Here is a 24023-nt window from a genome sequence, read left to right on the forward strand (position 1 = left end):
GAGGTGCTGTAATTTGTGCAGAGAGGAAAGCATCAGTTAAAGTGACAATATATCATGAGGCTGTAATTCATCTACATTATCTGGAGACAGAGCTTTGCCTCTCTGTTCTTGTCGTCCTTCATTCTTCTTCCTCTTCTTGTCTCTTCCTTTTTTTCCCAGGCTGTGCCATCATCCGGCCTCCCAGGGATGGGGGGATCCGCTACAGAGGCCTGACACAAGAGCAGGTACAGAGCAGAGCTGTTACCGTGCTGTATCAAATCACAGGACTTCATAATCAAGCGCATTAAACAAAGATCTTCCCAATAAAGTTTTGTATAAAATGTGGTATCTGTAATGTCATACAATTTCTTACCGAATTGAAAATATAAAAAATGTTGGCTTGAGAAAATAATGTAGTGACATTACATTAATAACCAGCTGGTGATTAGTGCTTCACGTGATGAGGGATATTTTAGCAAGTGATGTACTAATAATAATAAAACTGATGACTGACTGATGTTACAACTTCTTATCAGAGTACCTCGAGTTTTCACAATATCAGCTGCCGTCATTATTGCACCATCAGTACAGCGCATTCAAAACTTTGTGGTTGGTTTGGCTTTTTAGGAAATATGTATTCACTTTCTCTCTGAGAGAAGAGGGTTATGTCTACAGTATGCCAGCACCTCCACAACACAATCCCCTGTAAAACCACAAATGATCATTTTCACAACAGTTTTTTAAGGATTAAACAGAGCAGGGATTAAGTGAGTGTTAAGTGAGCTTTGTGCTAAGTGAAGCTAACTGGCTGCTATCTGTAGTCTTACAGACAGGAAAGTGTTATCAGTCTTCTAACTTTCAGCACGATAGTAAGGCGTGTTTCTCAAAATATCAACCTATTGCATTAGTTAAAGTGATCTTATATATATATGCTGACATTTAATTCACAATTAGTTGCTACAGGTCAATCTCCTGGCTGATTCCATGTCTCCTTTAGCAGTGAACTGATCGATAAAGCAAATATTTTCAAACAGAATCTTGAAACAACGCAGGATAACCGTGAGACAAAGAGAGACTTCCTAAAATATGAACAAGCATGAATAATGAGCAGGAGATTGAAGAGAGTGTGCAGAGTTTGAAAGAACTTCCCAGACATAGATGGTCTAATGGGACAATATCCAGTGGCATTATGGGAAATGTAGGATGGAGACATTTTGTAGCCAAAAATCCAGATATCTTGGTATCTGCTGCACATTAAGAATGAAAGTTATTTCTTGACCTTGGAGACAGAATGTTACCTGCACATGAAATTTGCAACAGATGTAGAATTTCTTTGTCAAACATTTAATATACAGTTTTTTCCCTTAAACAGGGTGGAGAAACAGGGTGGAGAAATCAACTTCTTATCCCACCTTGTCTGTTATATCATATGTCTGGACCATTGCATCAAGTGTAAATTATCTCAGTCTCTTGTACATAATTTTACACACATTTGCGGGAAAAGTATGTTTCCCCACACATAAGAGACTAAAACGTCCTGAAATCTAATGGAGGTGATGTGAAATACTAAATCACCGCAGTAACCCTTAATTATGACCCGCCTGAGAATGATAAATAAATTTTAAATTACAAGAAACAATGAAACAAAATTTTAATCTGCAATTATATTAATTTATAGTATATTAAAGAATTCCTGTGTTTTTATATAAATAATGATGAAAAAAAGAAAGATACTCATTTGTCACTTGTTTGTTTGTTTTTTTTTACACAAAAAAGTTCAAGTAACTCCTTTAAAATAGTAGTTAATAGGCAACACCTACAGTACCCTTCTCCCTCACAGAGGGAAAAGCCAGAATCCATGAATATACAAACATTTTTTCACTGCTGGATGAAAGATTTCTTGTTTAAGTAAAAAGGCCATTTTCAGTGTTTGTGCACTCTGTACGTTTCCATATCACACTTGCGTAAGGTGAATACCGGACCATAACTGGCTTCCTAATGTGCTGTGATGTTGCAAAATCATGCTCATAAGTAAGTCTTAAAGACTTAAGGTGGGCACAGACAAAGCTGAATGCAGATGAATCTTTTAACAAGCTTCCGGTGCAGAATTTGTCTCATTCTGCACACTAAAGGTCAAACATTCAGGTGAAGTACCAAGTAGCAAAACACATTTTTGAGCAGCACTTTAAAGCTCACAAGACTGTATTTAATTTCATACTGCAGCAAAACTCAAATTGGAAGGGAGGCTAATGATGTTTCAAAGTGTAAGAACTGAGCCATTTAGCTGTTTGAAATCTGATTGCGGTGCACACACAAGTCACACACAACACGGCATAAAAGAAGAGAGAAGGTGTAATTCAGAGCGCGACAGCCCATCGGTTCATACACTTGCCATAAAATGTTCTTCCTGTTAGAGCTTTATTGTCAAGGCCATATGGCTCCACATTCTACTGCACTGAGACAGAATGAAGAGGCTCCCTAACTCAATCAGAAAAACTGCTCTCAGAGAGCATCAATCACACTTTAATGACTGTCTCTCCGCCCGTGTTTCTCTTACAGATCCGCAGCGTGCAGATCCTGCCTGTGGATTATGAGATCGAGTACATCTGCAGAGGAAACCGGGTGATCGTGGGACCCAAGGTCAGGAAGTGCTTACCCAACGGCACGTGGACGGACATGGCACAGCACAGCAGATGTCGTAAGTCCGTTTTGATCTAATTCTAGATCCGCTTTTTATCCTGCCCTCCACACTGCGTTTATCTTATTTACAATTCTCTCCCTTTTCCAGATTTTAACCAACTCTTGTGTATATAGTCGTTTTTTTATGTACTGAACTGATAAAATAAAATCTGTTTTACCAGCATGTTACTGCCTTCCCTGTTTACTCTACACACAGAAAATAATGTGACATACTGTGCAGCCTTCGCTCTCACTCTTACGAGAGACATTTTACGATCAAATTTACACAGTCAAGTTTTGCAATCTTAAATGGAGTTTACATGAAATGAAACCACAACCTTTTGCTGTTGTTTATTTCTTACTTTACCCTCTTTTCCCCTTGTTTTAACTAACTGATTTTTTTGGCTGCTTGGAAACAAGCTGTGAACATAACATTGTAACACATTGATATAGTGACCTTGTTATTGAACAGATGCCTATTATGCCAGTTACTGAGCAACCTTATCATTCATTTGAAGTTGTCTTTCGGGCCACCTGGTGAATGTAAATCCAACTTTAGCTCGGCTTTGGTCTCCTAAAGGAACCATTAGGCTGTTTCATCAGTCAGTCGCTGACTGTGTCTGTCTGCTGTTTGGTGCTGAACAGTAGCGGTAGCGAACAGTGGGTTTGTGACGTTTTGTGGCAGAAAAAAGCTGCCTGCTGCAGCCAAAACTGCTCTGCAAGAGGGTTGAGACTGAACCAGAACGGTAAGGTTCATCATATTAATGGTTTTCTGCAGGTTAGTTACTTTGAGCAAAACCTTTCCAATTGACATGTTGCTTTAATATTGTCATTTCATATGTTTGCTATTAGCTATTTGCTGAAAGGTAAACCAACTAGCTTTTTTGGCGCATCAACTGGGAGGGTCAGACCCAAAGACCATCCTCGCACTGTGAAAGGAGTATGACTTGTCTTCCACGTATGACGGTTTGTTTTCACGAGATGACGACACCTTAAGCCTTTTATCCATGAAGGCTGAGGTGCAGTTTAGTTTCAGAAAAGCTTGAAATTGGACTTTGTTGGTGAAGCTGTTTTCATAGATTTGCTCTGTGAATAGGTTTATTATTGTGCTGCTTTTTGCTGATTAGCTTTTTTGTCTGCATACGTGATGTGAACTTATCTGTGATACTCCCACAGAGTGTAGTTTGGGCTGACGCTTGCTGGGTGTTGCTATTGGAGTGCTTACACTAAGATTATATCATATATTTTTATAGTATTTAAGTAGTTTTCCTGCTTCTACACGGTTTATCTGTGCTTTCTTGCTGCAAACTTTGCTTGTGAACCGACATTTTCTTTTTAGACTGGGAGGCCTGCGTGTGATTTCTACTCAGATCACATCCACAGTGCCTCTGCAAATACTGAGAATAAGGCCTGCGATCCAATCAAATCCCTCTTATATCTCTGTTTTTGTTCTTTCAGTTCACATTTAACATCAGTGGAATTTGTTTTTCCCGAGAGCACCTTCTCTTTTTTGTTTTCTCTGGCTTATGTAAGAGCACAAGCTGCAATGTGCAGATTGGAGTTGTATTTTGTCCTCACATGCTGGAAGGAGGCTTTAACAAACTCGGCAGCTAAACAAATTGCATTCAAGAGCTTTTGCCATTTTGTCAGGAAATGCCAAGACGACAAATGGTAAATCATATGGACAGTGTAGCATAGATATTGAATAGAAAATGGGTGGGTTTAATTGTAGCCTAATATATTTCTTCCTGTTCATTTAGCACAAAACTAGTCTGTTTGGCTCAAGATGGCTCCTTGAGCAGTTAAGGTTCCATTAAAGAGAACCTCACAATGTTTGTATTAGCATAATTAAAATCTGGATGTATCCAATACCTGTAAACAGTACATTAATATACTGTATGAAAATGTTTCTCATAGTTTGCTGCTCAGGAGGCAGACTAATCTGCCCAGGCTCTGTTTAATGGCAAAACACGTCCACCTTGTCGCTCACTTGTATCGTGTTTTCACCTCGTTCTTGTCCAGACTTGGAGAAACAAGTCAGGTCCTCAACGTCCACTCATTTGTGTGAAGGTCTGTATTTTCACAGCCGTCGCTGTCAGCAGCAGCGACAACCAAAAGAGGTGAAAAAATAGAAAGTAATTGAAAATAGAGATTCATTTATTTTTTTTAGCGTACTGTCTTTCTCAGTAAGATAGAAGGAGGCTCTCATCGCTTTGCTAATCCTTCAACTAAATTCTGAACCCTGACGCTTTGCTAATTAGCAAGTGCTGACATGCTAACGCGCTAAGCTAAACATGCTAAACATAGCACCGGTGTGTTAGCATTGTCGGTGTGTTAGCATTGTCGTTGTGAGCATGTTTTCCGGCTGCGTTAGCTTGTAGCTCAAAGCACGGCCTCAGAGGACTGTTTTAGGCTTGTTACCCTTATCTGGTATCTTGTTTCTGTCCAATTATTACATCAATTTCACATGGCTACTCTTGTTTCCAAAGGATTTTATGCTATCCTAGACAGTTTTACAACTGTTATCACGCTAACCTCAGGCTTTAAATAATTTTGTTTGCGGCTCATGAGCGATAGCAATTGATTCCAGCAGCATTAGGAGTAGCATGTACCATTATCTTGAATGGACATCTCCCTGTGACTCTGAGGGTACCGTGGGACAATACTAATGGCAGGACTATACCCTAACACAAAATGTAGTTTTTCCATGTCTCAGTTTACATTTTGGGTTATCATTCTGCAGAAATACATTTCATGCAACACCAATACGCAACTTCAGGATGAAATGAAAAGTTATTTTGCAATCCTCCCCCCATAGCAGTTCATTTTTATTTTATTTTTTTGCTAGTTAAAGTTGCGATAAACACTATTTCTGTATTGACAATACATCAAATTACAACCAAAAGTGTTATGTGAAAGATGTTGCTCATCCTGACAGTTACCACCCACTTCTGCAGTTCCCCTCAGCTCTGCAAGGTGGTTCAAAGTTTTTCAGCTCATTGTTTTTGTTTTACTTTTTGACTGACAGTGCAGACCTACTGCATGAGCACTGACTGGCGACAAAATTCACACTCATTCATTGTCTATGAGGAGTGACTGATTGGCTGCACGAAGCATGCTGGGATACCTGGCAAGCTGCTGGTGTGACAACAAATTCAAATCATGCTCCCATCAAGACAGCTGATCAAGGCGTGCAGGAAATGAGGATAATAATGATAATTGTATTGCGGCTGATGGTCAAAGTGGCAGTTTTGTGTAAGTTTTGTTCGTGTGCAGAGGGCCTGCACTGTCAGGCTAACTGCTCTCATCAACCTTGTTTCCACATGCAGCAGGCAGTGGCTTTTAGCAAAAAATTCTCATAAATCCAGAGTACAGAGCCTGACAACAAAGTGGGCGACTAACTGGTGAACACCGGAGCATTTAGCAGCAAAAAAAAAAAAAAAAAAAAGTTATAAAAGAGTGAATAATGGATTTAACAAGTGTCCAGAGAGGGTTCGGGTTAGTGTTTTGTACTGGCCCTGCTGATCTTTTAGACAACCAATAGTATAATTTCCTCATCAGAAGCACATTTGCTTCTGAGAAATGTTCATTTAACTGCAACTCCTTTTCATGATTTTACCTTTTTTTTTAAAAAAATAACTCTGTGTCCCTGTCTCCGTCTTGTTTGTGATTCCCAGTGCTGCTTTGCCCGCGGGTGTGGACTTCCCTGGAGAACGGCCGGGTAACAGCGAAGCCGCCTGGGCCGCCAGTGGAGGGGACAGTACTCCATTACAGCTGCCACGCCGGCTTCATCCTGGAGGGCAGAAATGTCAGCCATTGCACTAAACTGGGCAAGTGGGACGCGCCTAAACCCACCTGCCTCTGTGAGTGTCTGAGCCACTAATGTTAAGATAATGATGTGTGGTGGGGATGCCAGATTCAACAGACTAAGCAGGCTGACAGACAGACAACATAGGCAGGAATTAATGATACTTAAGTTTTCACTGCAGAGAACATTTATACCACACGTCTCTGATATGAATTCATAATATCCATCGTGACAAGTAGTATCAAAGAAATCCAGAATCATTAACTAAAGGTTATATTTTACTCACTTTTTAGTTTACAGCTTTGGAAAACATTACAGAAAATGTAAGCAATTTAAAAACATTGCTTTGGCCTATCTTATCTAAAAGAAAGAAAGGCTGACTTTGGCTTCTTCTCTTGAGGTTCCCAATCAGCACCCAATGCTGAAGTGACTGGTCAGATCATTTAAGAGTCTGAAATTTTATTGATAATTCGACATCTAGTCATCTTGCATCAGTAATGTGTGTGTGTGGTTTGATTCACTGGACGCACACAAGTGTCAAACAAAACTGTAAGGCCAGTTTCGGGACTTATCGAGATTAACGACTATAACTACAGCATAGTTCAGCGGTCTTTAAACTACGGGATGTACCACTCAAAAAGGGCGGCTAGAACATACCACTCCTACGAGAGGGGGGGAAATAGTCTAAGATGGATTGTCCTTTATAACACTATCTGTAATAGGGCTTTTTTAGTACTATTTAGTGTTTTTTAAGTTGCAGTCCCAGTACAATGATCTAAATAACCGATTCTTTAGACTGTAATCAAATGAACAGACGACATCCTGTACCAGCTCATCACATAAACACGGCTCACTTTGCTTTTGCAGCCTGCCTCACAAAAATGGGACCATAAGGCTTTAAAGATGGCAGATACAAACACCTGCTCTCCCAATAGTGAAGCACGGTTGCAAGGCAATAGCTGATCCACCCAATCAGAGTGCAACCCCTGGGGGGGTTTGCACCACTGGCACAGGCAGGTAAAGCTAATGATGAAGTGAAATGCTGACGTCCCATATGTTAAACTGGATAAATACTCAATGAATATTAGAATGAGAGTGTAAAATCACTGACACCCAGGAGTGTTCTCAGTTACAACAGTTGGCTACCGTCTACAGTCTGAGAAGAGTTGTCCAAATTGATGCAGATAAAAGATGATTTAAGGAAAAAAAAAAAATGAAATGACAAACTGAAAGAAAGGAGAATGCCAACTGGATATCAAGGGAGTTGGCATGGCAACCAATAAAGTTGCTATGGGAATGATGGTATTAAAATGGATGAAAGAGGGAATTATCAGCACAGTTGGACCGGCCAGCTGAAAGTAGGCTGCTTATTGTATAATAAGAAAATCTAGAAGATGTGTCAGTGCATTATGGCTCGCTCGTGTAAATAAGTATTTTTAATGTCCTCTCATAACATTGATTTCTTCACCGTGAGACTTTCTATGGTGCCTATCCTTTGTAACTATATTAGATTGAATGGTTTTCTATCTCTCTGTGAAATATCATAGGATTACGTAATACCCACCACACTTCCTGCTCTGCATCCAACCAACCGTATCCACCAGCATAACTGCAGTGTTGTGTTACTGCCATCTAGTGGAGGGAAATCATTTGAATTTTGAGCTTTACTGCACCAATTTTTTACATTACAAAGGGGAATCATTTATGATTTTTATCACAGCTGGTTTTTTAAATCATGCAGCAGAATGATCTTTTCCTTCTAGTTAACTGTTCTGTTTCCACCTGAATTGTATTTTTTCTTTTTCTTCCGTCTTGTGTTTGCCGCCCAAAGATGACAGAAACTACACAGGTAGGATTTTTTTTTCTACTCTTGTATGACACTGAAACATAAAGCTGCTGTGGTGAAATATTTGTCACACGTGAACTTATCACATATAACATTACACTGAAAAAGAAAGATCTTGTCTTTTGTCCCTCAAGCTCAACAAATATAAGCTGTCACAAACAAAGTTCCCTTCTTTTTTTTTTTTTTTTTTACATATATTTACGATTTAACTGACCAGAATAAATAAAATGACTGGGCATTTTACTAAAAGTACATCCTAATCATGCAATTATTAATAATAAAACATAAAATGTCTCACCTAGATCAGTCTCATCAAGATCATATAACAAACTGTCTTTTATCTTCAGGGTGACTGGTAAACCTGCCTGTTCCTACGTGACTCTGCACACACAAATCTTTTATGGCCTAATTAAATGCCGCTTTGCATACACTATGGCTTTGCAATATTATTCTACAGATGCAGTGTGCTACTTTTGCCACAAGAGGGCAGCAGAAGCTTAAAGCACCAACAAAGCTGCCTGTAACAGACGCTTCAAAATGCACACACCAGCTGGGAAAATCCAACTTCTTTGGGAAAAAGGAAAATTGTCCAATTAAACATTTTTCTGCTGTGAGAAACAAGATTACAGTTTTAATTGCTTTTGAAGTTGTTGCTCAGTTAAAGAAATTAGTTTTCACATCTAATATTAGAACACATACATATGACGGGCCCCCAGTTCCTCTCCCACATTATTTTTCTATCCCTGAGTACTGAGCAAATCCTTCTTTTATGAATCAAAGCCCAGAAAGAGAAGATTAAGGATATTTAATTTGTTCGTAAGCATCATTTGTAAGGTGGCATTTTCAACTCAGCTCATCCAAAGTGTCTTTGGTTAATTTTAATTGCAAAGTTTTAATGAAAACTGTGTGTTCTTATTGGTTTGTTGCTAATCGTTTTTGCCATGCTCCTGCCCTCTGCTAAGACCACGAGGGATTGTTAAAACGGAGAGAGTAATGGCATAACAAGAGCAGCTCAGAGTTGGTCACTAATGCAGGTGTAAATACAATCAGGTGTGGAAGATTCAGCACACTAAGCCCAGTGATATGTACAGTGCTTTTAAAACTGTGGGTCTTTGTGATGGCAAAACTGTCCGAGTTTGCAGCAGGTCATTTCTGCAAATGTACCAATGTGCTTAGCCAGCATTCCCTGAAAAACAAAATAAATAAAGGGTCAGAACATCTACTAGTACAACCATTTTATCTGATCCCTGGCAAGAATGATGAATACATTTGTGACTGTTGCAGGATGGCTCACCCTCTTGCACAGTTATGTCACCACATTAGAAATTAGCCAGATATTGAATCATACGCTTGCTACAATCCTTGGAAGGCTCACAGCACTGTGGCGTTACTCTAACAAGAATTAGGCATAGACCTGTTCTCGCCTTTCATAAGCCAGATACTGTACGCACACACACACACAATATGCAATGCTAAACTCAATATATAGTCTTATGCAAGTAATCCCATAAGTTGCTGGTAAAAAACTTTCAAAATGTCACAGACAGATGTGACAAACACATAATTAACAAAGCAGCAGAGAACACTGTTTCCTCAAATAGAAATTTCCATCTACTGTCACAATCCTGACCTCCTTCTGGCTCTGCTCTCTCTCGCTCTCTCCACTCCATGTGCCATCACCACCCACTTACTGCCTCCTCAGCGGGAGAAAGGTTAATACCCTGCTCCTGTCTGTGTCTGCTCTACCCTGTGTGTGTGTGTGTCTCTGTGTGTGTAGGATTACATCTCTAGTTTCAGTTTTCTCCAAGTTCAGTATAACAAAACCAGAGTATGCAGTGAACAGAAGCAAAGCAGCAAACAAACATCAACCACATCACAGTTTCTATCCAAAGTTTGTATGTGTACATATGTACATATACAAGTACTCTGTATATTCTGTATGACCTTTTTTAGGTTATTCGATCTAATAATCTGTCTCATCTTTGAAGATTAAGAGATTCAGATGATTGTTTTTTAGATCATACTAGAAACGCTAACAGGCATTAAAGCAAACGGTTGGCGTTGTTCAAAAGTTTTCTGAGCCTTCTTTCAAAAATCAACAATGCATTAGTCAAAACGCCAAAGTGATAACAGTGATAACAGCGATAACAGCGTGCAGGAATGTTTTAGTCTCATTGTGCAGATAATTGTTACCCAGCACAGTTTTTTGGATGTGCGTGTGCTTTGAAAGTTGAATTTTTAATGGAGTCATTTATTTTAATTATTATCAAATGTGACTCAGAAGTGAACAAAAACTGCATTTGTTGGAGACCAATTTCAGTGGTGCATTAAAACACATGGGGAGGACACCGAATGTGGGATTGACTCAAAATAATCATCATCATGGCACATGAAGGCTCATTTATGTCCTTTAATAATTTTGTTAACAACAATGGGGTTCTGTGGCAAAGAGGAATACGACAGCCCATAGCTGGATTAGTTTATTGGTCGGACAAACTTTTGCCATCCTCCTCCTCTAAGACGAATTGAGTCGTTGAGATTTTAGATCTTAAACATGTGCTTTCCGTTCAGTATCTTCACGAGAAGATGCTGTGAGAGTCTGGTTTGCTCCAAAAGGTTAAGATGAGAACTTAAAAGCTGGTTGACCTCATGCGTCCTGTGATTTATTCACACTCCTCACCTGACGGGAATTTGAGCCTTGTGCACAGGCAGAAATGGATTTTTAAAGCAGTCAACAAAAACATTCTGATAGTGATATATAGCATGATACCTCCCCCACATTCATAATAATACACTACAGGTTGCAAAATGTTGCTACCAAGTTATGCCCTGGTGACAGGATATTTACAGTTGAACAAATGAACTTATTATTCTTAACTCCCCTCCACCCTGTTACTCAGGCATGATATATTACTCTAATAACTGCGCTGCTGCAGTGTTGGAACCAAGGTAGTGTGTAGTCTGCTGCTGCCGGACAAATTATATAATGATGATACCGTATGGAAGTTAGAGCTGTTTACCGCGTGATGAGCTGTATTTTTCTAGCAGTGCTGGCCAACATTTATGCCGTCATTCACATAACCGTAATGTACAAGTAATGCATAAATGAGGCTTGAGTTTTCACCATCTGGTACTGCATGAGCAAATATGGACTTTGAAATACTCTTTGGCCAAAGTCTCAACTCTGCACAAAGAACGTGACTCGTACTGTCAGCATTGTGGAAAAACCTTACGCCTACAAAATACAAGCGTCTCGGGGATAAGAAACAGTTTGATTGATTTTACGCGATATATTTTGTCAGAGCATTTTCACAGTGATTTGGATTGCTCCCTGAGTAAAAGTGTGCTCTGCAGGTGGTGGACAAGGTAATCTGGCTATTGTGTCAAAAAGGGAACATTCAAAACTGTTTCTTCCCACTCAGACATTTGCCAAGAGGAGAAACAAGCCATTATCCTGAAGGATGCCCTGTGTACAAGCTGCAGACACACAAATATACAGTACAATGCCTTCATTAAAGCAGCTCAGCAACATGTTACAGCACTCATGTCTCTGTTGCATCTTTTCCAGGCTTTGCCACGGTTAATGTTTTCTCTCAATGTGGCGTTTGCCACCATGGGAGTTGTTAACGCTATCCGATGCCGGTGCGTCTTGCCAGTGTTGGCTGCAAGCTTACGGTGCGAAACAGCACATAAAGTTCACGGCTGAATAATTGATAGTGCGTTGGATGGGTCACAGGGTGGCAGCGAGGATGAGGAGGAGGAAGTGGAAGGCAAATGCCAGCAGATGATCACTACACTCACCTCAGCCTGTGAGGGCTTGTTAGCAGCTGAATAGCTCTCTGCTTCACAGAGATAGCCAGATAATGAGATTTGGGTAATGAACCAGGGTTATATAATACTCATATTCCATCGCCTAACTACAGAGGGTTTTTAATTTAGACTGGAGAAATAATGGTCTTCTTCTCAATTGGTACAATACGTAATTTTCAAAGGGAAACTTTAACAGTAATGTTACACTGCAATTAGAGCGCTTACACAGGAGCGAGGAAAACACAAGCATAAAATGGAATCAATATGAAGTCGATAATCCAAATAGGCTAAATTGAAAATGGCAAAAAGTATCAATGGCACTGCAATGACTTTCTGTTATCTTCTTAGATATAACAAGCTGTTAATATTTAGCTGGCAGACATTTCCCTCGTTACAGATACTGTACAGGCTGTGCCAGAGGTGAACAGATGTGCAGCGAGTCCAGTCTCTCTCTCTCTTATCTCCACCAACTACCTCACTGTTTCCACTCCTCAGATGAAAGCAAATAAAATCAGCCATGATTGATTCTGCCTACCACATTTTTTGCTGATTTCTCAGAGCAGCTTCTGTAGCAATTTATAGACTTTGCCATGGAGGGGAGGTGGAAATGAAATGGTCTATGGATTAGCAGAGGTGGTTGCAGAGCAGAGTTGCACACTGTTCATGTGTGCTAGCCCAGTAAGCATGGAGCTATTGATTTCCGGGTCAAACAACATCTAGGTTAAAACCAGGCCGAATCTGCTTGAAAACTGAAAGCTTCTCAGGTGTCAAGGTTATATGTGACTGTTGTTTCAGCAGCATTTAAGTAAGTGTAGCCAATTCAGATCCTAAGAGTGCATAGAATCAGTGTTTTTAGCAGCAGCACCAGCTGTAGGGATGACAGTGATGACCTGTGGGTTGTACACACCACTCTACAGCCTCAAATAACTAATTAAAACACTTGAACACACATCACTGTGAGAAGAACTATCTGAAATGACAAACTATTTTTGGGAAAAGTTTGTTTAGTCCAAGTCATGATTATTCACTTTGTGAAGTCTAAGTCTATAATGGGGGGAGGTTATAGCCTTTACTGCAGCCTGCCACCAGCGGGTGATTAATTATGTTTTGGCTTCTCTTTTGGGAAGCTCTCATGTCATCCATCTTTATATACAGTCAAGGGTATGGACATACATGTCCCCCCTCAGGATGAATTGTAAAAATATTAGTGACTAATAAACTTTGAATATAGCGCCACCATCCACTCAGTTCAATAATTTGGCTGCTGAAAAAATACCTGCGAAACATACGACACACTCCCATCAGCCTCAGCTTTACTTTGGCTTTAGTAGCATTAGCCTGCTGTGACATGCTAAATTAAAATGGTGAACATGCTAAACCTTATACCTGTTAAACACCAGCATTAACATCATCACTGCAAGCATGTTAGCATGATGCTGACGCTAGCGTTTTTCTCAAAGCACCACTGTGCCTAAGTGCAGCCTCGGAGCTGCTAGCATGGCTGCAGACTACTGCACTACTGCTGCTGCTGCTGCTACAGGGCCCACTGCCTGCTGCATTTGTTCTTCCTGTGACCCGCATCTAACTGACTGTATTCAACTCTACACATTAGCCTTGTTCTGTACTTTACATATTACACTATAGCTTGATGTGGTTTGATGTTTAACCTTGCATTAATAGCACTGAGATCACAGTTACATCCCATCGTGCTGTGCAGCTCCTTACTGGACATGCTGTACATTCATTAATCATTGTAATATATAATTATATGCACTTGGTTGCACTGCCCTGATTAGATGCTAAACAGGATTATGCTGTGCTTGTACTTAATGTGTTCAAGGATTGCATTTAATTTGAGCTAAAAACAAGTAAATGAATGGGTTAGTCAACATTAGATATTTATTTAAACGATCAGCAGGTTTTTACAAGGTTTTTCTGTGCATCCTTCAGCATTATGCAGCTGACTCAGGTGCGTCTCAGCTTGAGAATAGCGGAGGTCCAAGGGAGAGAAATGAACTGGGACAAATTGACTGATGTACGGTCTTTATTAATAGTGCAAACAGACTAACGTTTTGTGTCTTCATGGTTGAACAGATCTCAGATCTATTGGATAATGGATCTTAGGGTGGGAGCTGCCATGCATACAGTAATGACAACACAAAACAAAAGAACACAGAGAGTTCAAAGTTACAAATACAAGTACTGCATGCCTTAAGTGTAATTAATTAGAGGAAACACGACGAATTCCAGTCCTTCGTTAAAAAGTTGGTCAGTTTGCACTATTGAGCTTCTCAGTTCTGACTGTTTATGGCTTTTCTTTGTCTTATGTGAGCTGAATACATGGCAAGCGATTTGAAGATATCACCTTGGGATTTAGGGTTTTGTGGTGGATTTTTTTCCCATTATTTTCTGGCATTTAAAAGATTAATTAAAAAAGAACGAGCAAGTTATTTGATCATAAAAAAAGTCAGTCAGCCGCCAATTGCAGTGCACATTGCTTATACTTATTGAAATTACTTGAAGTAAGACATGCAAGAAAAATATTTATTAAGAATTTGGCTTTAGTGAAAGCAAATTCTGACAGGACATGATTAATTATGATATATTTACTGAAAACTAAAGGGATTATTGAACTTTTTTCTGTGTGAAGAGTTGTAATACAATGCAGAACAGCAGAACCATTCAGCATCAATTAGAGTATTTTATGTATGTTATGTTATTTCCCATACAATTACCAAATCGTGATATTAATCAAGATCACGACATTATTCATTATTGATGTTGTGGTATTGATTTCCACCGAGCTGCCCAGCCCTGCCTTGACGTACTAACGATTGATTACATGTTTATTTGGAAGAAGCACGCTGACTCTTTGAGTCACTTAATTGTTTTTTTTTTTGTTTGTTTTTTTCCCTGGTGAGGTCAGTATTTACACATCTGTACTGATGCCTCGATCAGAAATCGATTATGCACCAACCGACAGTGTCATCCGTGCAGTTGCAAGCAAGTGGGTGGGAGTATAAGAAGCCAGATGCAAAGAAGGAAATGTGACAAAACGAGGCTGTGCGTTACTCCTGTGGGATGGATGTGCTGTTTAAGTTAAGCTCAGCGTGTAACTCATTAGAAAATCTTGGAGGCTTTTGCCCAGCGCCTCCCCTCCCCACCCCCAACCACTCATCTCTCCCGCTCTCTCTCCATCGCTCCCCCTCCCTCCCTCCATCCCTCCCTCCATCTCTCTCTCTCAGCATACATTTCAGACCAGTCTTTGCTCACGCTCTCTCTCTCTCCCCTCTCTCTATCTCTCTCTGTCACACACACACACACACACACACACACACACACACACACACACACACACACACACACACAAACAGACACATACACGCTCACACTCAGCCAGCCGGTGCTGCAGTGGATCAGACGCAGAGCTCTGGCGCGCCTGCTTTTCCGCGGCAAATCGTTTCATCTGTTGGAATACGGCTGCGTTAAATGGGGTGCTGGGTGGGTGGGAGATGTAGCCTGCTATTTCCGCTGCTTCGGCTCTCAGTTCACACTCCAGTCGTTTTGTTTTTTTGTTGTTTTTTTCCAACCGCAGCTCCCAATCCTCACTCGTTTGACCCGGTTGACGTGTTCTGCGCGGACTCCGACGTCCTGACTCGCGCGTCCTTTCTGTTTTTTGCGTAAAAGTCGTGAGTAAAGGAGGCGCTGTCCGGTATTCACGATTGATCGCGAGCAGAAAGCGAAGCGCTTGTTTAGTTCAGTCATGCCAAATGTGCGGATTCGCGAAGAAAATGGTTGGACCGCAGGACCGAGGTTCGTTTGAAAGTTGACCGATCGGCACCTCGAGGCAGTCAGCGCCGTGTCCTCACATGATCGCTGCGAGCACCGCGAAGGCTGACTGAACTGTGTTTGACTTTTTTTTCCCGAAGATATCCAGCAAGCCATGTATAATTAACCATGCATTATGCTAAATTATACGCTGACTAAATTATTCACTCGATCCGCTAAACACTCGCAGTTATTAAAAGTAAATGGTTGGGTTATACAATAGCTACCTGCAACGCTCACCATACAATCCAAACTGCTTAAAGGAGCCGGACACGTGTTGAGTTAGCTTGAATTTTCGTTGCACAATTCGCACAGAAAATAACCCTAGTCCGGCTCGATTCGCCCGCTGCAGCACCGGGGTCATCTCGCTCCGGCTCAGCTCACCTTGAACCATGCTGGTGATGTGCAGAAGTCCTTTGCGGGTTGCTCGCTCAGCCCGCGGGCATCCGATGTTCCTCCGCGCATCTCTCATCGTCCTTCTTCTCCTCTGGCCACGGCCGTCCGCAGGCAAGAAGAAGCTGTACATCGGAGCGCTGTTCCCCATGAGCGGAGGCTGGCCGGGCGGTCAGGCGTGTATGCCCTCCGCTCAGATGGCCCTGGACCTGGTGAACAACAGGAGCGACATCCTGCCCGACTACGAGCTGGAGCTCATCCACTACGACAGCATGGTGAGTGCATGAGGAGGAGAGTCAGAGGAGGTGCGCACTTCTGTGATGTGTTGTGTCAGTCAGCGAGGGATCTAATGATCTGCCTCTCAAATTATCACGAGGAGTAACCGACCCTGTTGTGTCATCACTTGTCATCACTGTTGTATTTAGTTGTGATGGTCCCCTCCTGCAGTCGATGTTTTCTGACTTCACGGAGCTCATTCTTATTTTCCATCCTGGTTTTCTCACGTGTTATGGCGGGTATATTGTATTTTACTTTGCCTTGACAACAACAGGACATAACTACCTTTTTAAGGAACACCTGCGCTTTCCCCACCAAGTCGCAGAGCTAGAAAAAGGTCACCCTGCTGATAACTAACATTCAGGTGTCCTCACTCTGCTTAACAAAGGAGGCTGCCATGCTGTGTGCAGAGCTGGTTTGTGCTAAATGAGCAAACACACCTCCTGCTTGTTGCTCATCAATCATTAATCATGGTGGTATTTTAAAATGTCAGCATTATCAACCACTATAAATCCAATATCCGCCCCCCAACTGCTTTCATTTCCCCTCGCTGCCCCAGTTTACCACCCACCACACTGACAAAGACTTTAATCAAAAAGCTCATTATTTATCATAGTAAAAAAATGCTCTATTTTTGTGCCTTGTTGCGTGCCCTGATTGTTATTCTGAAAGTTTTTTACCCCCAAAAAAGGAACCATTTTTCTCAACAACGGCATGAGTGGAGACACATGAAAACAATTACTGGATATCCCCCCTCTTTCTCCTCTCCTGAGGGCCACTATCAATCATGCTGCAGGGACGATGCCTGGAGAGAGGCTGGGGCACCAAACAGTTAACTGTACTGGGACTGGTTAGAAATTTGCTACGAGCTTTATTTTGATTGGTGTACACGGCTCTGCATTGGAATCCTGTTAAACAGAATAGCAGGGAGAGAGAGTGAGAGTGTGTGTGTGTGCGTGTGTGTGTGTGTGAGAGAGAGAGAAAGAGAGGGAGAGTTGGCATGGCAACACTGTTACTCTTGAAGCAAACCACAGAAACAAATAAGGTTTCAGCTCTGTGAAAATATGTGTGCAAATTCATGTGCTGGATGTATGCAGAGCTGATAGCACAGTGGATGCTCGTTCACATTCTGTTGTGCACACACCTTGTTCTTTGCAAGCAAATGCTAAATAGATCAAATGTTTCCGTGTGTGTATGTGCGCATCCTCTGATTACAAGTGTAGTGAAGCAGGCAGCTGCAGATGTAGCTGCCATAAACACAAAGATAAAGCAATTGCATGAACAGATTTCATAGGGATTGGAAAACATCACTCCTCGTGCCTCAGGAGTAGCTGGCGCCTCGGGCTTGAGAAATAGATGCAGATCCCTTGAATAGAACAGCTCAAAGAGGCTGGTATAACATTGTCTGAGTGACGCTGGTTAATTCCTTGAATTAAGTCAAGGGGGATTTCATTGCTCCTGCTCTGGGTACATTGTGTTTGGAGAGAGGGTTTTTTGTTTTTTTTGTTGGTTTTTTTTTTTTGTTTTTTTTTTACCTTCTGATTGCAAACATTTTTCACCTGGCTTGAATAGTAATGAGGATCTTACCCTCTGAGAGGCAGACAAGCAATTATAAGAAAGGGATTAATTAGCTATCATATTTACATGCAGTTATTATGACTCACTCCTCATTCTTGTTTGGCCAGAGAACAAATCTCCAGCTTGTGAACTCTTTGATTAACTGTGAGATTAAGACAAGGGGCGTGACTGGCCCTTTGTTTGCTTGCATCTCAAGATCAAGGACAGAGAAGCGTAATTATGAAGCAGACTCTCTTGACCTGAATTTATCGCAATTACAAACTTCATGGCGTGTTCTAAGTCTACCAGCAGCAGGCTGTTGAATATAAGACGTGCATTAACGTTGGCAAACAGGTGCCGAAACACACACACAAACACACACACACACACTAGTCTGTGACCATTAGGGCTGGGAGTATCAAGCGATGTCCTCAGCTTGTTCAACATCATACAAAATTCATGAATCTCAACACTTAATCCCAGCCTGTCCTTTTAATGGATGCAGATACCCTGTGGTAGCAGAACGGCTTGTTTCTGTGGCTATTCTGGCGACAGCATCAGACTATTTACAGCCTTCTGAGGTCTACACACACACACACACAGAGTACATGCAGACACACACTCTCCGCGCAGGCCGTTGCCATGGATATATCAAAGCCGAGACTGCAAACTTTGATCAATTATTAACAGTGACGGAGTGAGACAGTGGAGATGCAGAGAAATGGTGAAACAAGGTGCTTCCCTCACTTCCGCCCTTTATTTTAATTGGCAGCCGTGACACCATTTCTTACCCGCTGTGGCATAACCGGTATTCATCACTGGTCCTGGTGCGTGTCCTTTGGCATACAGGCCCAGAATAGGGAGCCAGACATAATTATGAGGAAATTAGTATATGTAGCAGAGCATGCTTTGAGATTCATTACATAGGATGTCCCTCAGGCCCCTATCTTATCCCCTCTTCACACCCTTTTTATATATTCTTCTATCTGGAGTGTAATTAGAAAGTGTATTATGACGAGCCGGTATCTTCTCCCATTCTTCCCAGCCCAGGGAGCCTTGGGTTTCTGTGAAAGATTCTCGGCAAGCTGCGTTTGACTGATTGGAACGGCAGCATTGACACGTTAATGCTGACACTGATATTGGCTCAGGGAATTTCAGCACCGAGGACAGCGACATGTATGTGTGTGCTTGTGTATGCGTACGTGTGGGTGTGCAAGCTAGTATTTACGACTGTGTACTTGCATTAATCTGCGCGTGTGTTGGTAAATGTATTGGTATGTGTGTGAATGCCGCCGGGGGCCGTCAACCCAGGCGCTCTCATGAGCCAAGGAGGGCTAGAAATGAAAGTGGAAATGGTGATGACCCCAGAGGGTTGTAGAAGACAGATCTCCAAGAATAGCAGAGATTCCCCTGCCTTTATTGCATACCTGCCAACACCCCTGTTTTCTCTGTTTTTTTTTTTGTCAGAAGGGACACTGTGTTTTTTCACCTCTTACTGCTCCGTGTTCCCATTTTTTTACCGGAGGTTTCGTTTCTTACGGTCGTGGAAGCACTTGATCGAATGTATCAGCAATGGGGTCTGATGCTGCTCTGTAATTGTGTTCAACAGTAGACCCTGTCATCACAGACCTGAAGTAGCTGTAAGGGGTAAGACAGATGAATTTATTCAAGTCGTGTTCAGGCTGTTGCGTTTGCCCCTCTGTTTGCTCTTACATTAACCACTAAAGGTTTTGAAAGCAAAATCCTTATTTGAGTGGCCTGTGCTCATAATTGTGCAAATTTAGGCACAATTTGATCTCTTACCCACAAAAGTCTGAAGGAGGCTTATTTTATCCGTGATGATTGAGAGATCTTAAAGCCTTTCAATGAGGTGCTTTGATCAGGATTTCTGGGACTGGAAGAAGTATTGACTGATTTCAGATGACAGTGTAATCAGTGACATAATAAAAACACCATTAAAATGCTGAGGAAATAAATAATTGTAATTCTTAATCTCAGTTCATATACATAGGTTCAAAACAAAATGAAATGTCATCTGTAAGCTGTACAAAAACACAGAATTAAGAAAAATTAATAGGGCAAAGAATTTACTAAGACTGACTTTGGTAAAAAAAAAAAATAATCAGTATTTCAGTCTATGTCCACTGATGTAAAGTCTTTGCAACTCCAGATGTAAAGTACTTTTACCTCCAAGCTGTACTCAGCTGAAGGCCTTCAGTACATGTATTTACTATAAACTCTCATGTCCTGTTGTGGGTTTAGCTCTACTGAAAGCTGTTAGCGCCATTAGCTGTTAGCCTCCCTGGGCTAAACACACTGCAGGACTATGCTGCTCACCAGCGGCTAAACAGCTAACTAGCTCGTCTCCTGCCAATTTCAGTGCAAATTTGGAGGCACAGATGGACTGGTACCGTGGGAACATGATATAGTAACAGCACAAGAAGATGACTTCCGCTGTTGTCAGTACTTGGCGGCCTGTTTGGGACTACCAATCAGACTATTTAGGGCGAAAATTGGCTGATAACAATCGGTGGCCGATCAATCAGTGCTCCCTTTGCTTTAAGAGTGTTTGTCTGCTAGTGATTGGGTTTAACATTGATTTACCACTCTATAAAACAGTTTCTCTCACTAATGCAAACCACTGTATTTACACGACTACCATTTAGATATATTTCTTCTTTTTCAAATTGAAGCTCTGCTGCCAATCCTGCTTCTGTAACTGTATTTAGGCTTGGCATTAGACTCTGTTGCCAGTTTTGTTCCAATTAAAAAACATATTATACATCCTAAAATGTTCTAAAATATTCCTGCCTCATAGCAAGATAATATCTAGAAAAAAATATTGACTCAAAGTCAGGGATAATAACTCTCTGTGAAAATACTTAAATAACCTCTACAAGGTGCACTTTTTGATAGTAACATGGAAAATGTATGACAACAGCGTGTTACTAAAAGCATGATGCTGGATGGTAATCACAGGTTGATTAAATAGTTCAAAGATAATCAGGGTAGGTGATGAATTTCCACTCATCAGAATATAGTTAAAACGCTCTAACACCAGACAGCTAACAAGCCTCTTCTCAGCATGCAGCCAGCCCACAGCCAAAGCGACAGAGAACACAAACAACCTTCGGGAAAGACAGTATTTAAAAAGGTCTGTCCGTCAATCTGCATCTTTCTCACACAAAGATAACACAGCAATCTGTTTTATGAGGAATGAGCAAATTAATTGATTTTTTTTATACACCAGGAACACCAGAGAGGAAATCAGCTGAAATCAGTTGGTGCAGCGATTGATCCAAAGGCAAACCCGCAGCCTCTCGGACCTGCTTCGCACAAGGTTGCCCATTCCTGTATGACATCAGTATTGTAAAGCTGCTTTCCCAGTCAACGTTAATGCTTTTAACCCAGTGAACTGGAAATGGTGAGCAGTGCACGAAGACTCAATGAGTAATTTTACAAACATGCATTCCAAAACTGCAATTAAGCGAAACAGTCGTGTTAGGTCAATATTTTGATATCAACAAGTAATGTAATTCCTGTACCGATTTGTTTTAGAGCTGGAGTATGAAGTCAGCTTTTCTAGTGCTTCCTCGACCACCCTCAACCCCTTTAAGGGTTGTGTTAAATTAAATTATTAAAACTATCAAGAGTTGAGTTCTGTAACCTGCTCCTCGTTACTGCTTGAGGTTACACGAGCTGCTACTCGCATAACACAGCCGGATCTGAGACTGAGCTTCCAGTCAAGTTGCATCGTGGGTAATTGTTGGCACCAGGAAAGAAGAGAGAGCAGAATGTATGGAATCAAAGAGAGTACAGTGAACAGAACCTGCTCAGGTGTCAGCTAGTGAGTGAACCTTGAGTCTAGCATATTTTATCACATTTGAACAAATGTCTAGCAGCTTATCATTTCCCAACATAAATCAAAGCATAGCAAAGTCACAGTTCCTTGTGAAGGATGAAGTATTTGAACAGCCACCCTTAAGCCTATTAAGAATGATTGTGATGATCAAAAGCAGAATTGCTGGATCAAAACACTAAATCAGAATTTCAATCAAAACTCCACACTCCCAATCAAAGCTTTTAGAAGACATTGAGGCCCTCTTGATGTTGCTTGCCACACCTGAACTCCAACCAGACTTCACCGTGGAGCACAAATTTGGCCCTAATCAAGACCATCTTTTGCATTTTGGATGTGTTTTACTGGTTTGAAAGTCATTGTACACTTGGAGCTAATTAGGTCAGAATCAAATCGAAAGTGCTCACAAAGATTAATATTGTAATTTGACACAGGTTTAGTTCACAGTTAAAGATGTGCTACGTTTGTTCTATGCTATCTCTGCTGAAGTGGTCGCCTCACAGTATTATGTCCATTGGATGCCCAAGTTGTCGAGCACCCACTGAATTGGCTACAGGAGACTTTACAGATGCTGTGACCTTGGTTTTCTACAGTCTATAATAATTGCTTTTATGACATCCAGGGTGTACATAAACATATCCAAATGGTACTCGTGGGCAAATAAATCAAAAGTTGATTAAGGCTAATAAAGGAAACTTAAGTGTGAAAACATTCTGAGCTCTCATTTGAAAGGTTTCGGGTTGAATTAACAACTGCATGTAAACATCCTCCGTTTTTCTGTGATGGCATGACACCCCTATAATTCCACCCAGTTGAAAGCTAATGGAAAACATGTCACTCAACAAGAAGGCCAGTTATTCCACATATTCCTGAGTCTTGAGTGGCCATTACCTCTTCAGAAGAAAATCAAAGGGCTGCCTCAAAGAGACAATTCAGCCATTGAGACAATCACCCCAATTAGGAGCCATATTGGGTGTCGTCGTCATCGGCTGCATTGTGATTGCTTCTGACACTCATCTGGGGTGCATTTTTTAAAATGTCCATGTGTGTATATTTGTGCTTGCGAGCCGTATCTCCTCTTCTGTGCTGAATCATTAGATGTGTCTGCCAGGCCAGTTTATCTGTGACTCTGATGAGCAGCGTGGCGGTGATGGCCTGTCGGTAATCTGGCTGACAGAGCGGTGATGGATCATTCCAGCCACACTCTCGCCACCTAGACACGCCGCAAATGACTTTACTGGAGTGTTGTAATGACTCGTTATGGCTGCTGTTTTGGTCGTCGGACTCACTTTTGTTTTGGTTTCTGTCCGTCTTTCTGTTTTTATGTGTTGATCTGTGTGCAGCGTGTTGTGTTTTGATGTTATGTGCTCGCTGTGTTTGGACGTTAACAGTTCTTGTATTTTGTCTTCTTATTTGCATCTGTTTTTTTTCTTTCGCTATTTTTGTGCCATTTTCCTTTACTTTATCCTGACCTTGTCTGTTTTGTTCTTTGCATTTCCCTACCTGTTCTTTTTTTTCCTCCTACTTGCCTCTTCTCTTCTCGTTTGCATTGGTCTTTTTGTCGTTTTCTGCTGCCTCTGTGTCATTTCCCTTTACTTTATCTACTCTGTTCTGTTTTCCCCTCTCACCTCCATCTCCCACATGTCATTGCTCATTTGTTTCTTCCTTTTTCTCACCCTCTGGTCTCATTCCATCCGTCTCCTTCTTTCCCATTTTCCTCCCTCCGACCCCTCCTCCGTATTCTCCCTCTTGCAATCACCTCAATTCATTTCTCTTCCTCATTATTGATCCACAGAGCCATCTGTTCATCTGTCCATTCATTTAACAGTTTGTCATTTTGTCCTTCCAGTGTGACCCAGGAGAAGCCACCAAGCTGTTGTATGACCTTCTGTACACCGAGCCCATCAAGATCGTCCTGATGCCCGGCTGCAGCGGCGTCTCCACGCTGGTAGCCGAAGCCGCTCGCATGTGGAACCTCATTGTGGTGG

The 24023-nt window shown here is 41.4% G+C and overlaps 1 protein-coding gene and 1 long non-coding RNA gene across 7 annotated transcripts in view; one reads left to right on the forward strand and one right to left on the reverse strand.

Moving 5' to 3' along the window:
• gabbr1a (gamma-aminobutyric acid (GABA) B receptor, 1a) overlaps positions 1–24023 on the forward strand; it is a 67407-nt gene that overhangs the window by 3336 nt on the left and 40048 nt on the right. Inside the window, exons 3-8 of one of the 6 annotated variants that reach the window (XM_046398684.1) lie at positions 160–224; positions 2539–2677; positions 6336–6521; positions 8298–8315; positions 16458–16618; positions 23885–24019. In XM_046398684.1, the coding sequence (XP_046254640.1) occupies positions 160–224; positions 2539–2677; positions 6336–6521; positions 8298–8315; positions 16458–16618; positions 23885–24019 (704 nt within the window). Of the gene's footprint in view, positions 1–159; positions 225–2538; positions 2678–4176; positions 4330–4599; positions 4779–6335; positions 6522–8297; positions 8316–15635; positions 15936–16457; positions 16619–23884; positions 24020–24023 lie in introns of those variants that run through there. The other 5 variants (XM_046398685.1, XM_046398690.1, XM_046398689.1 and 2 more) reach the window with 5 other exon arrangements.
• On the reverse strand, positions 156–16471 carry LOC124064329. Its single transcript, XR_006844249.1, has 2 exons — positions 16335–16471; positions 156–209 (listed from the first exon to the last, which is right to left on the reverse strand). It is a non-coding gene; the product is annotated as an uncharacterized LOC124064329 (long non-coding RNA).

Source organism: Scatophagus argus, chromosome 9 (assembly GCF_020382885.2).
Source record: "Scatophagus argus isolate fScaArg1 chromosome 9, fScaArg1.pri, whole genome shotgun sequence".
NCBI lineage: Eukaryota > Metazoa > Chordata > Actinopteri > Scatophagidae > Scatophagus > Scatophagus argus.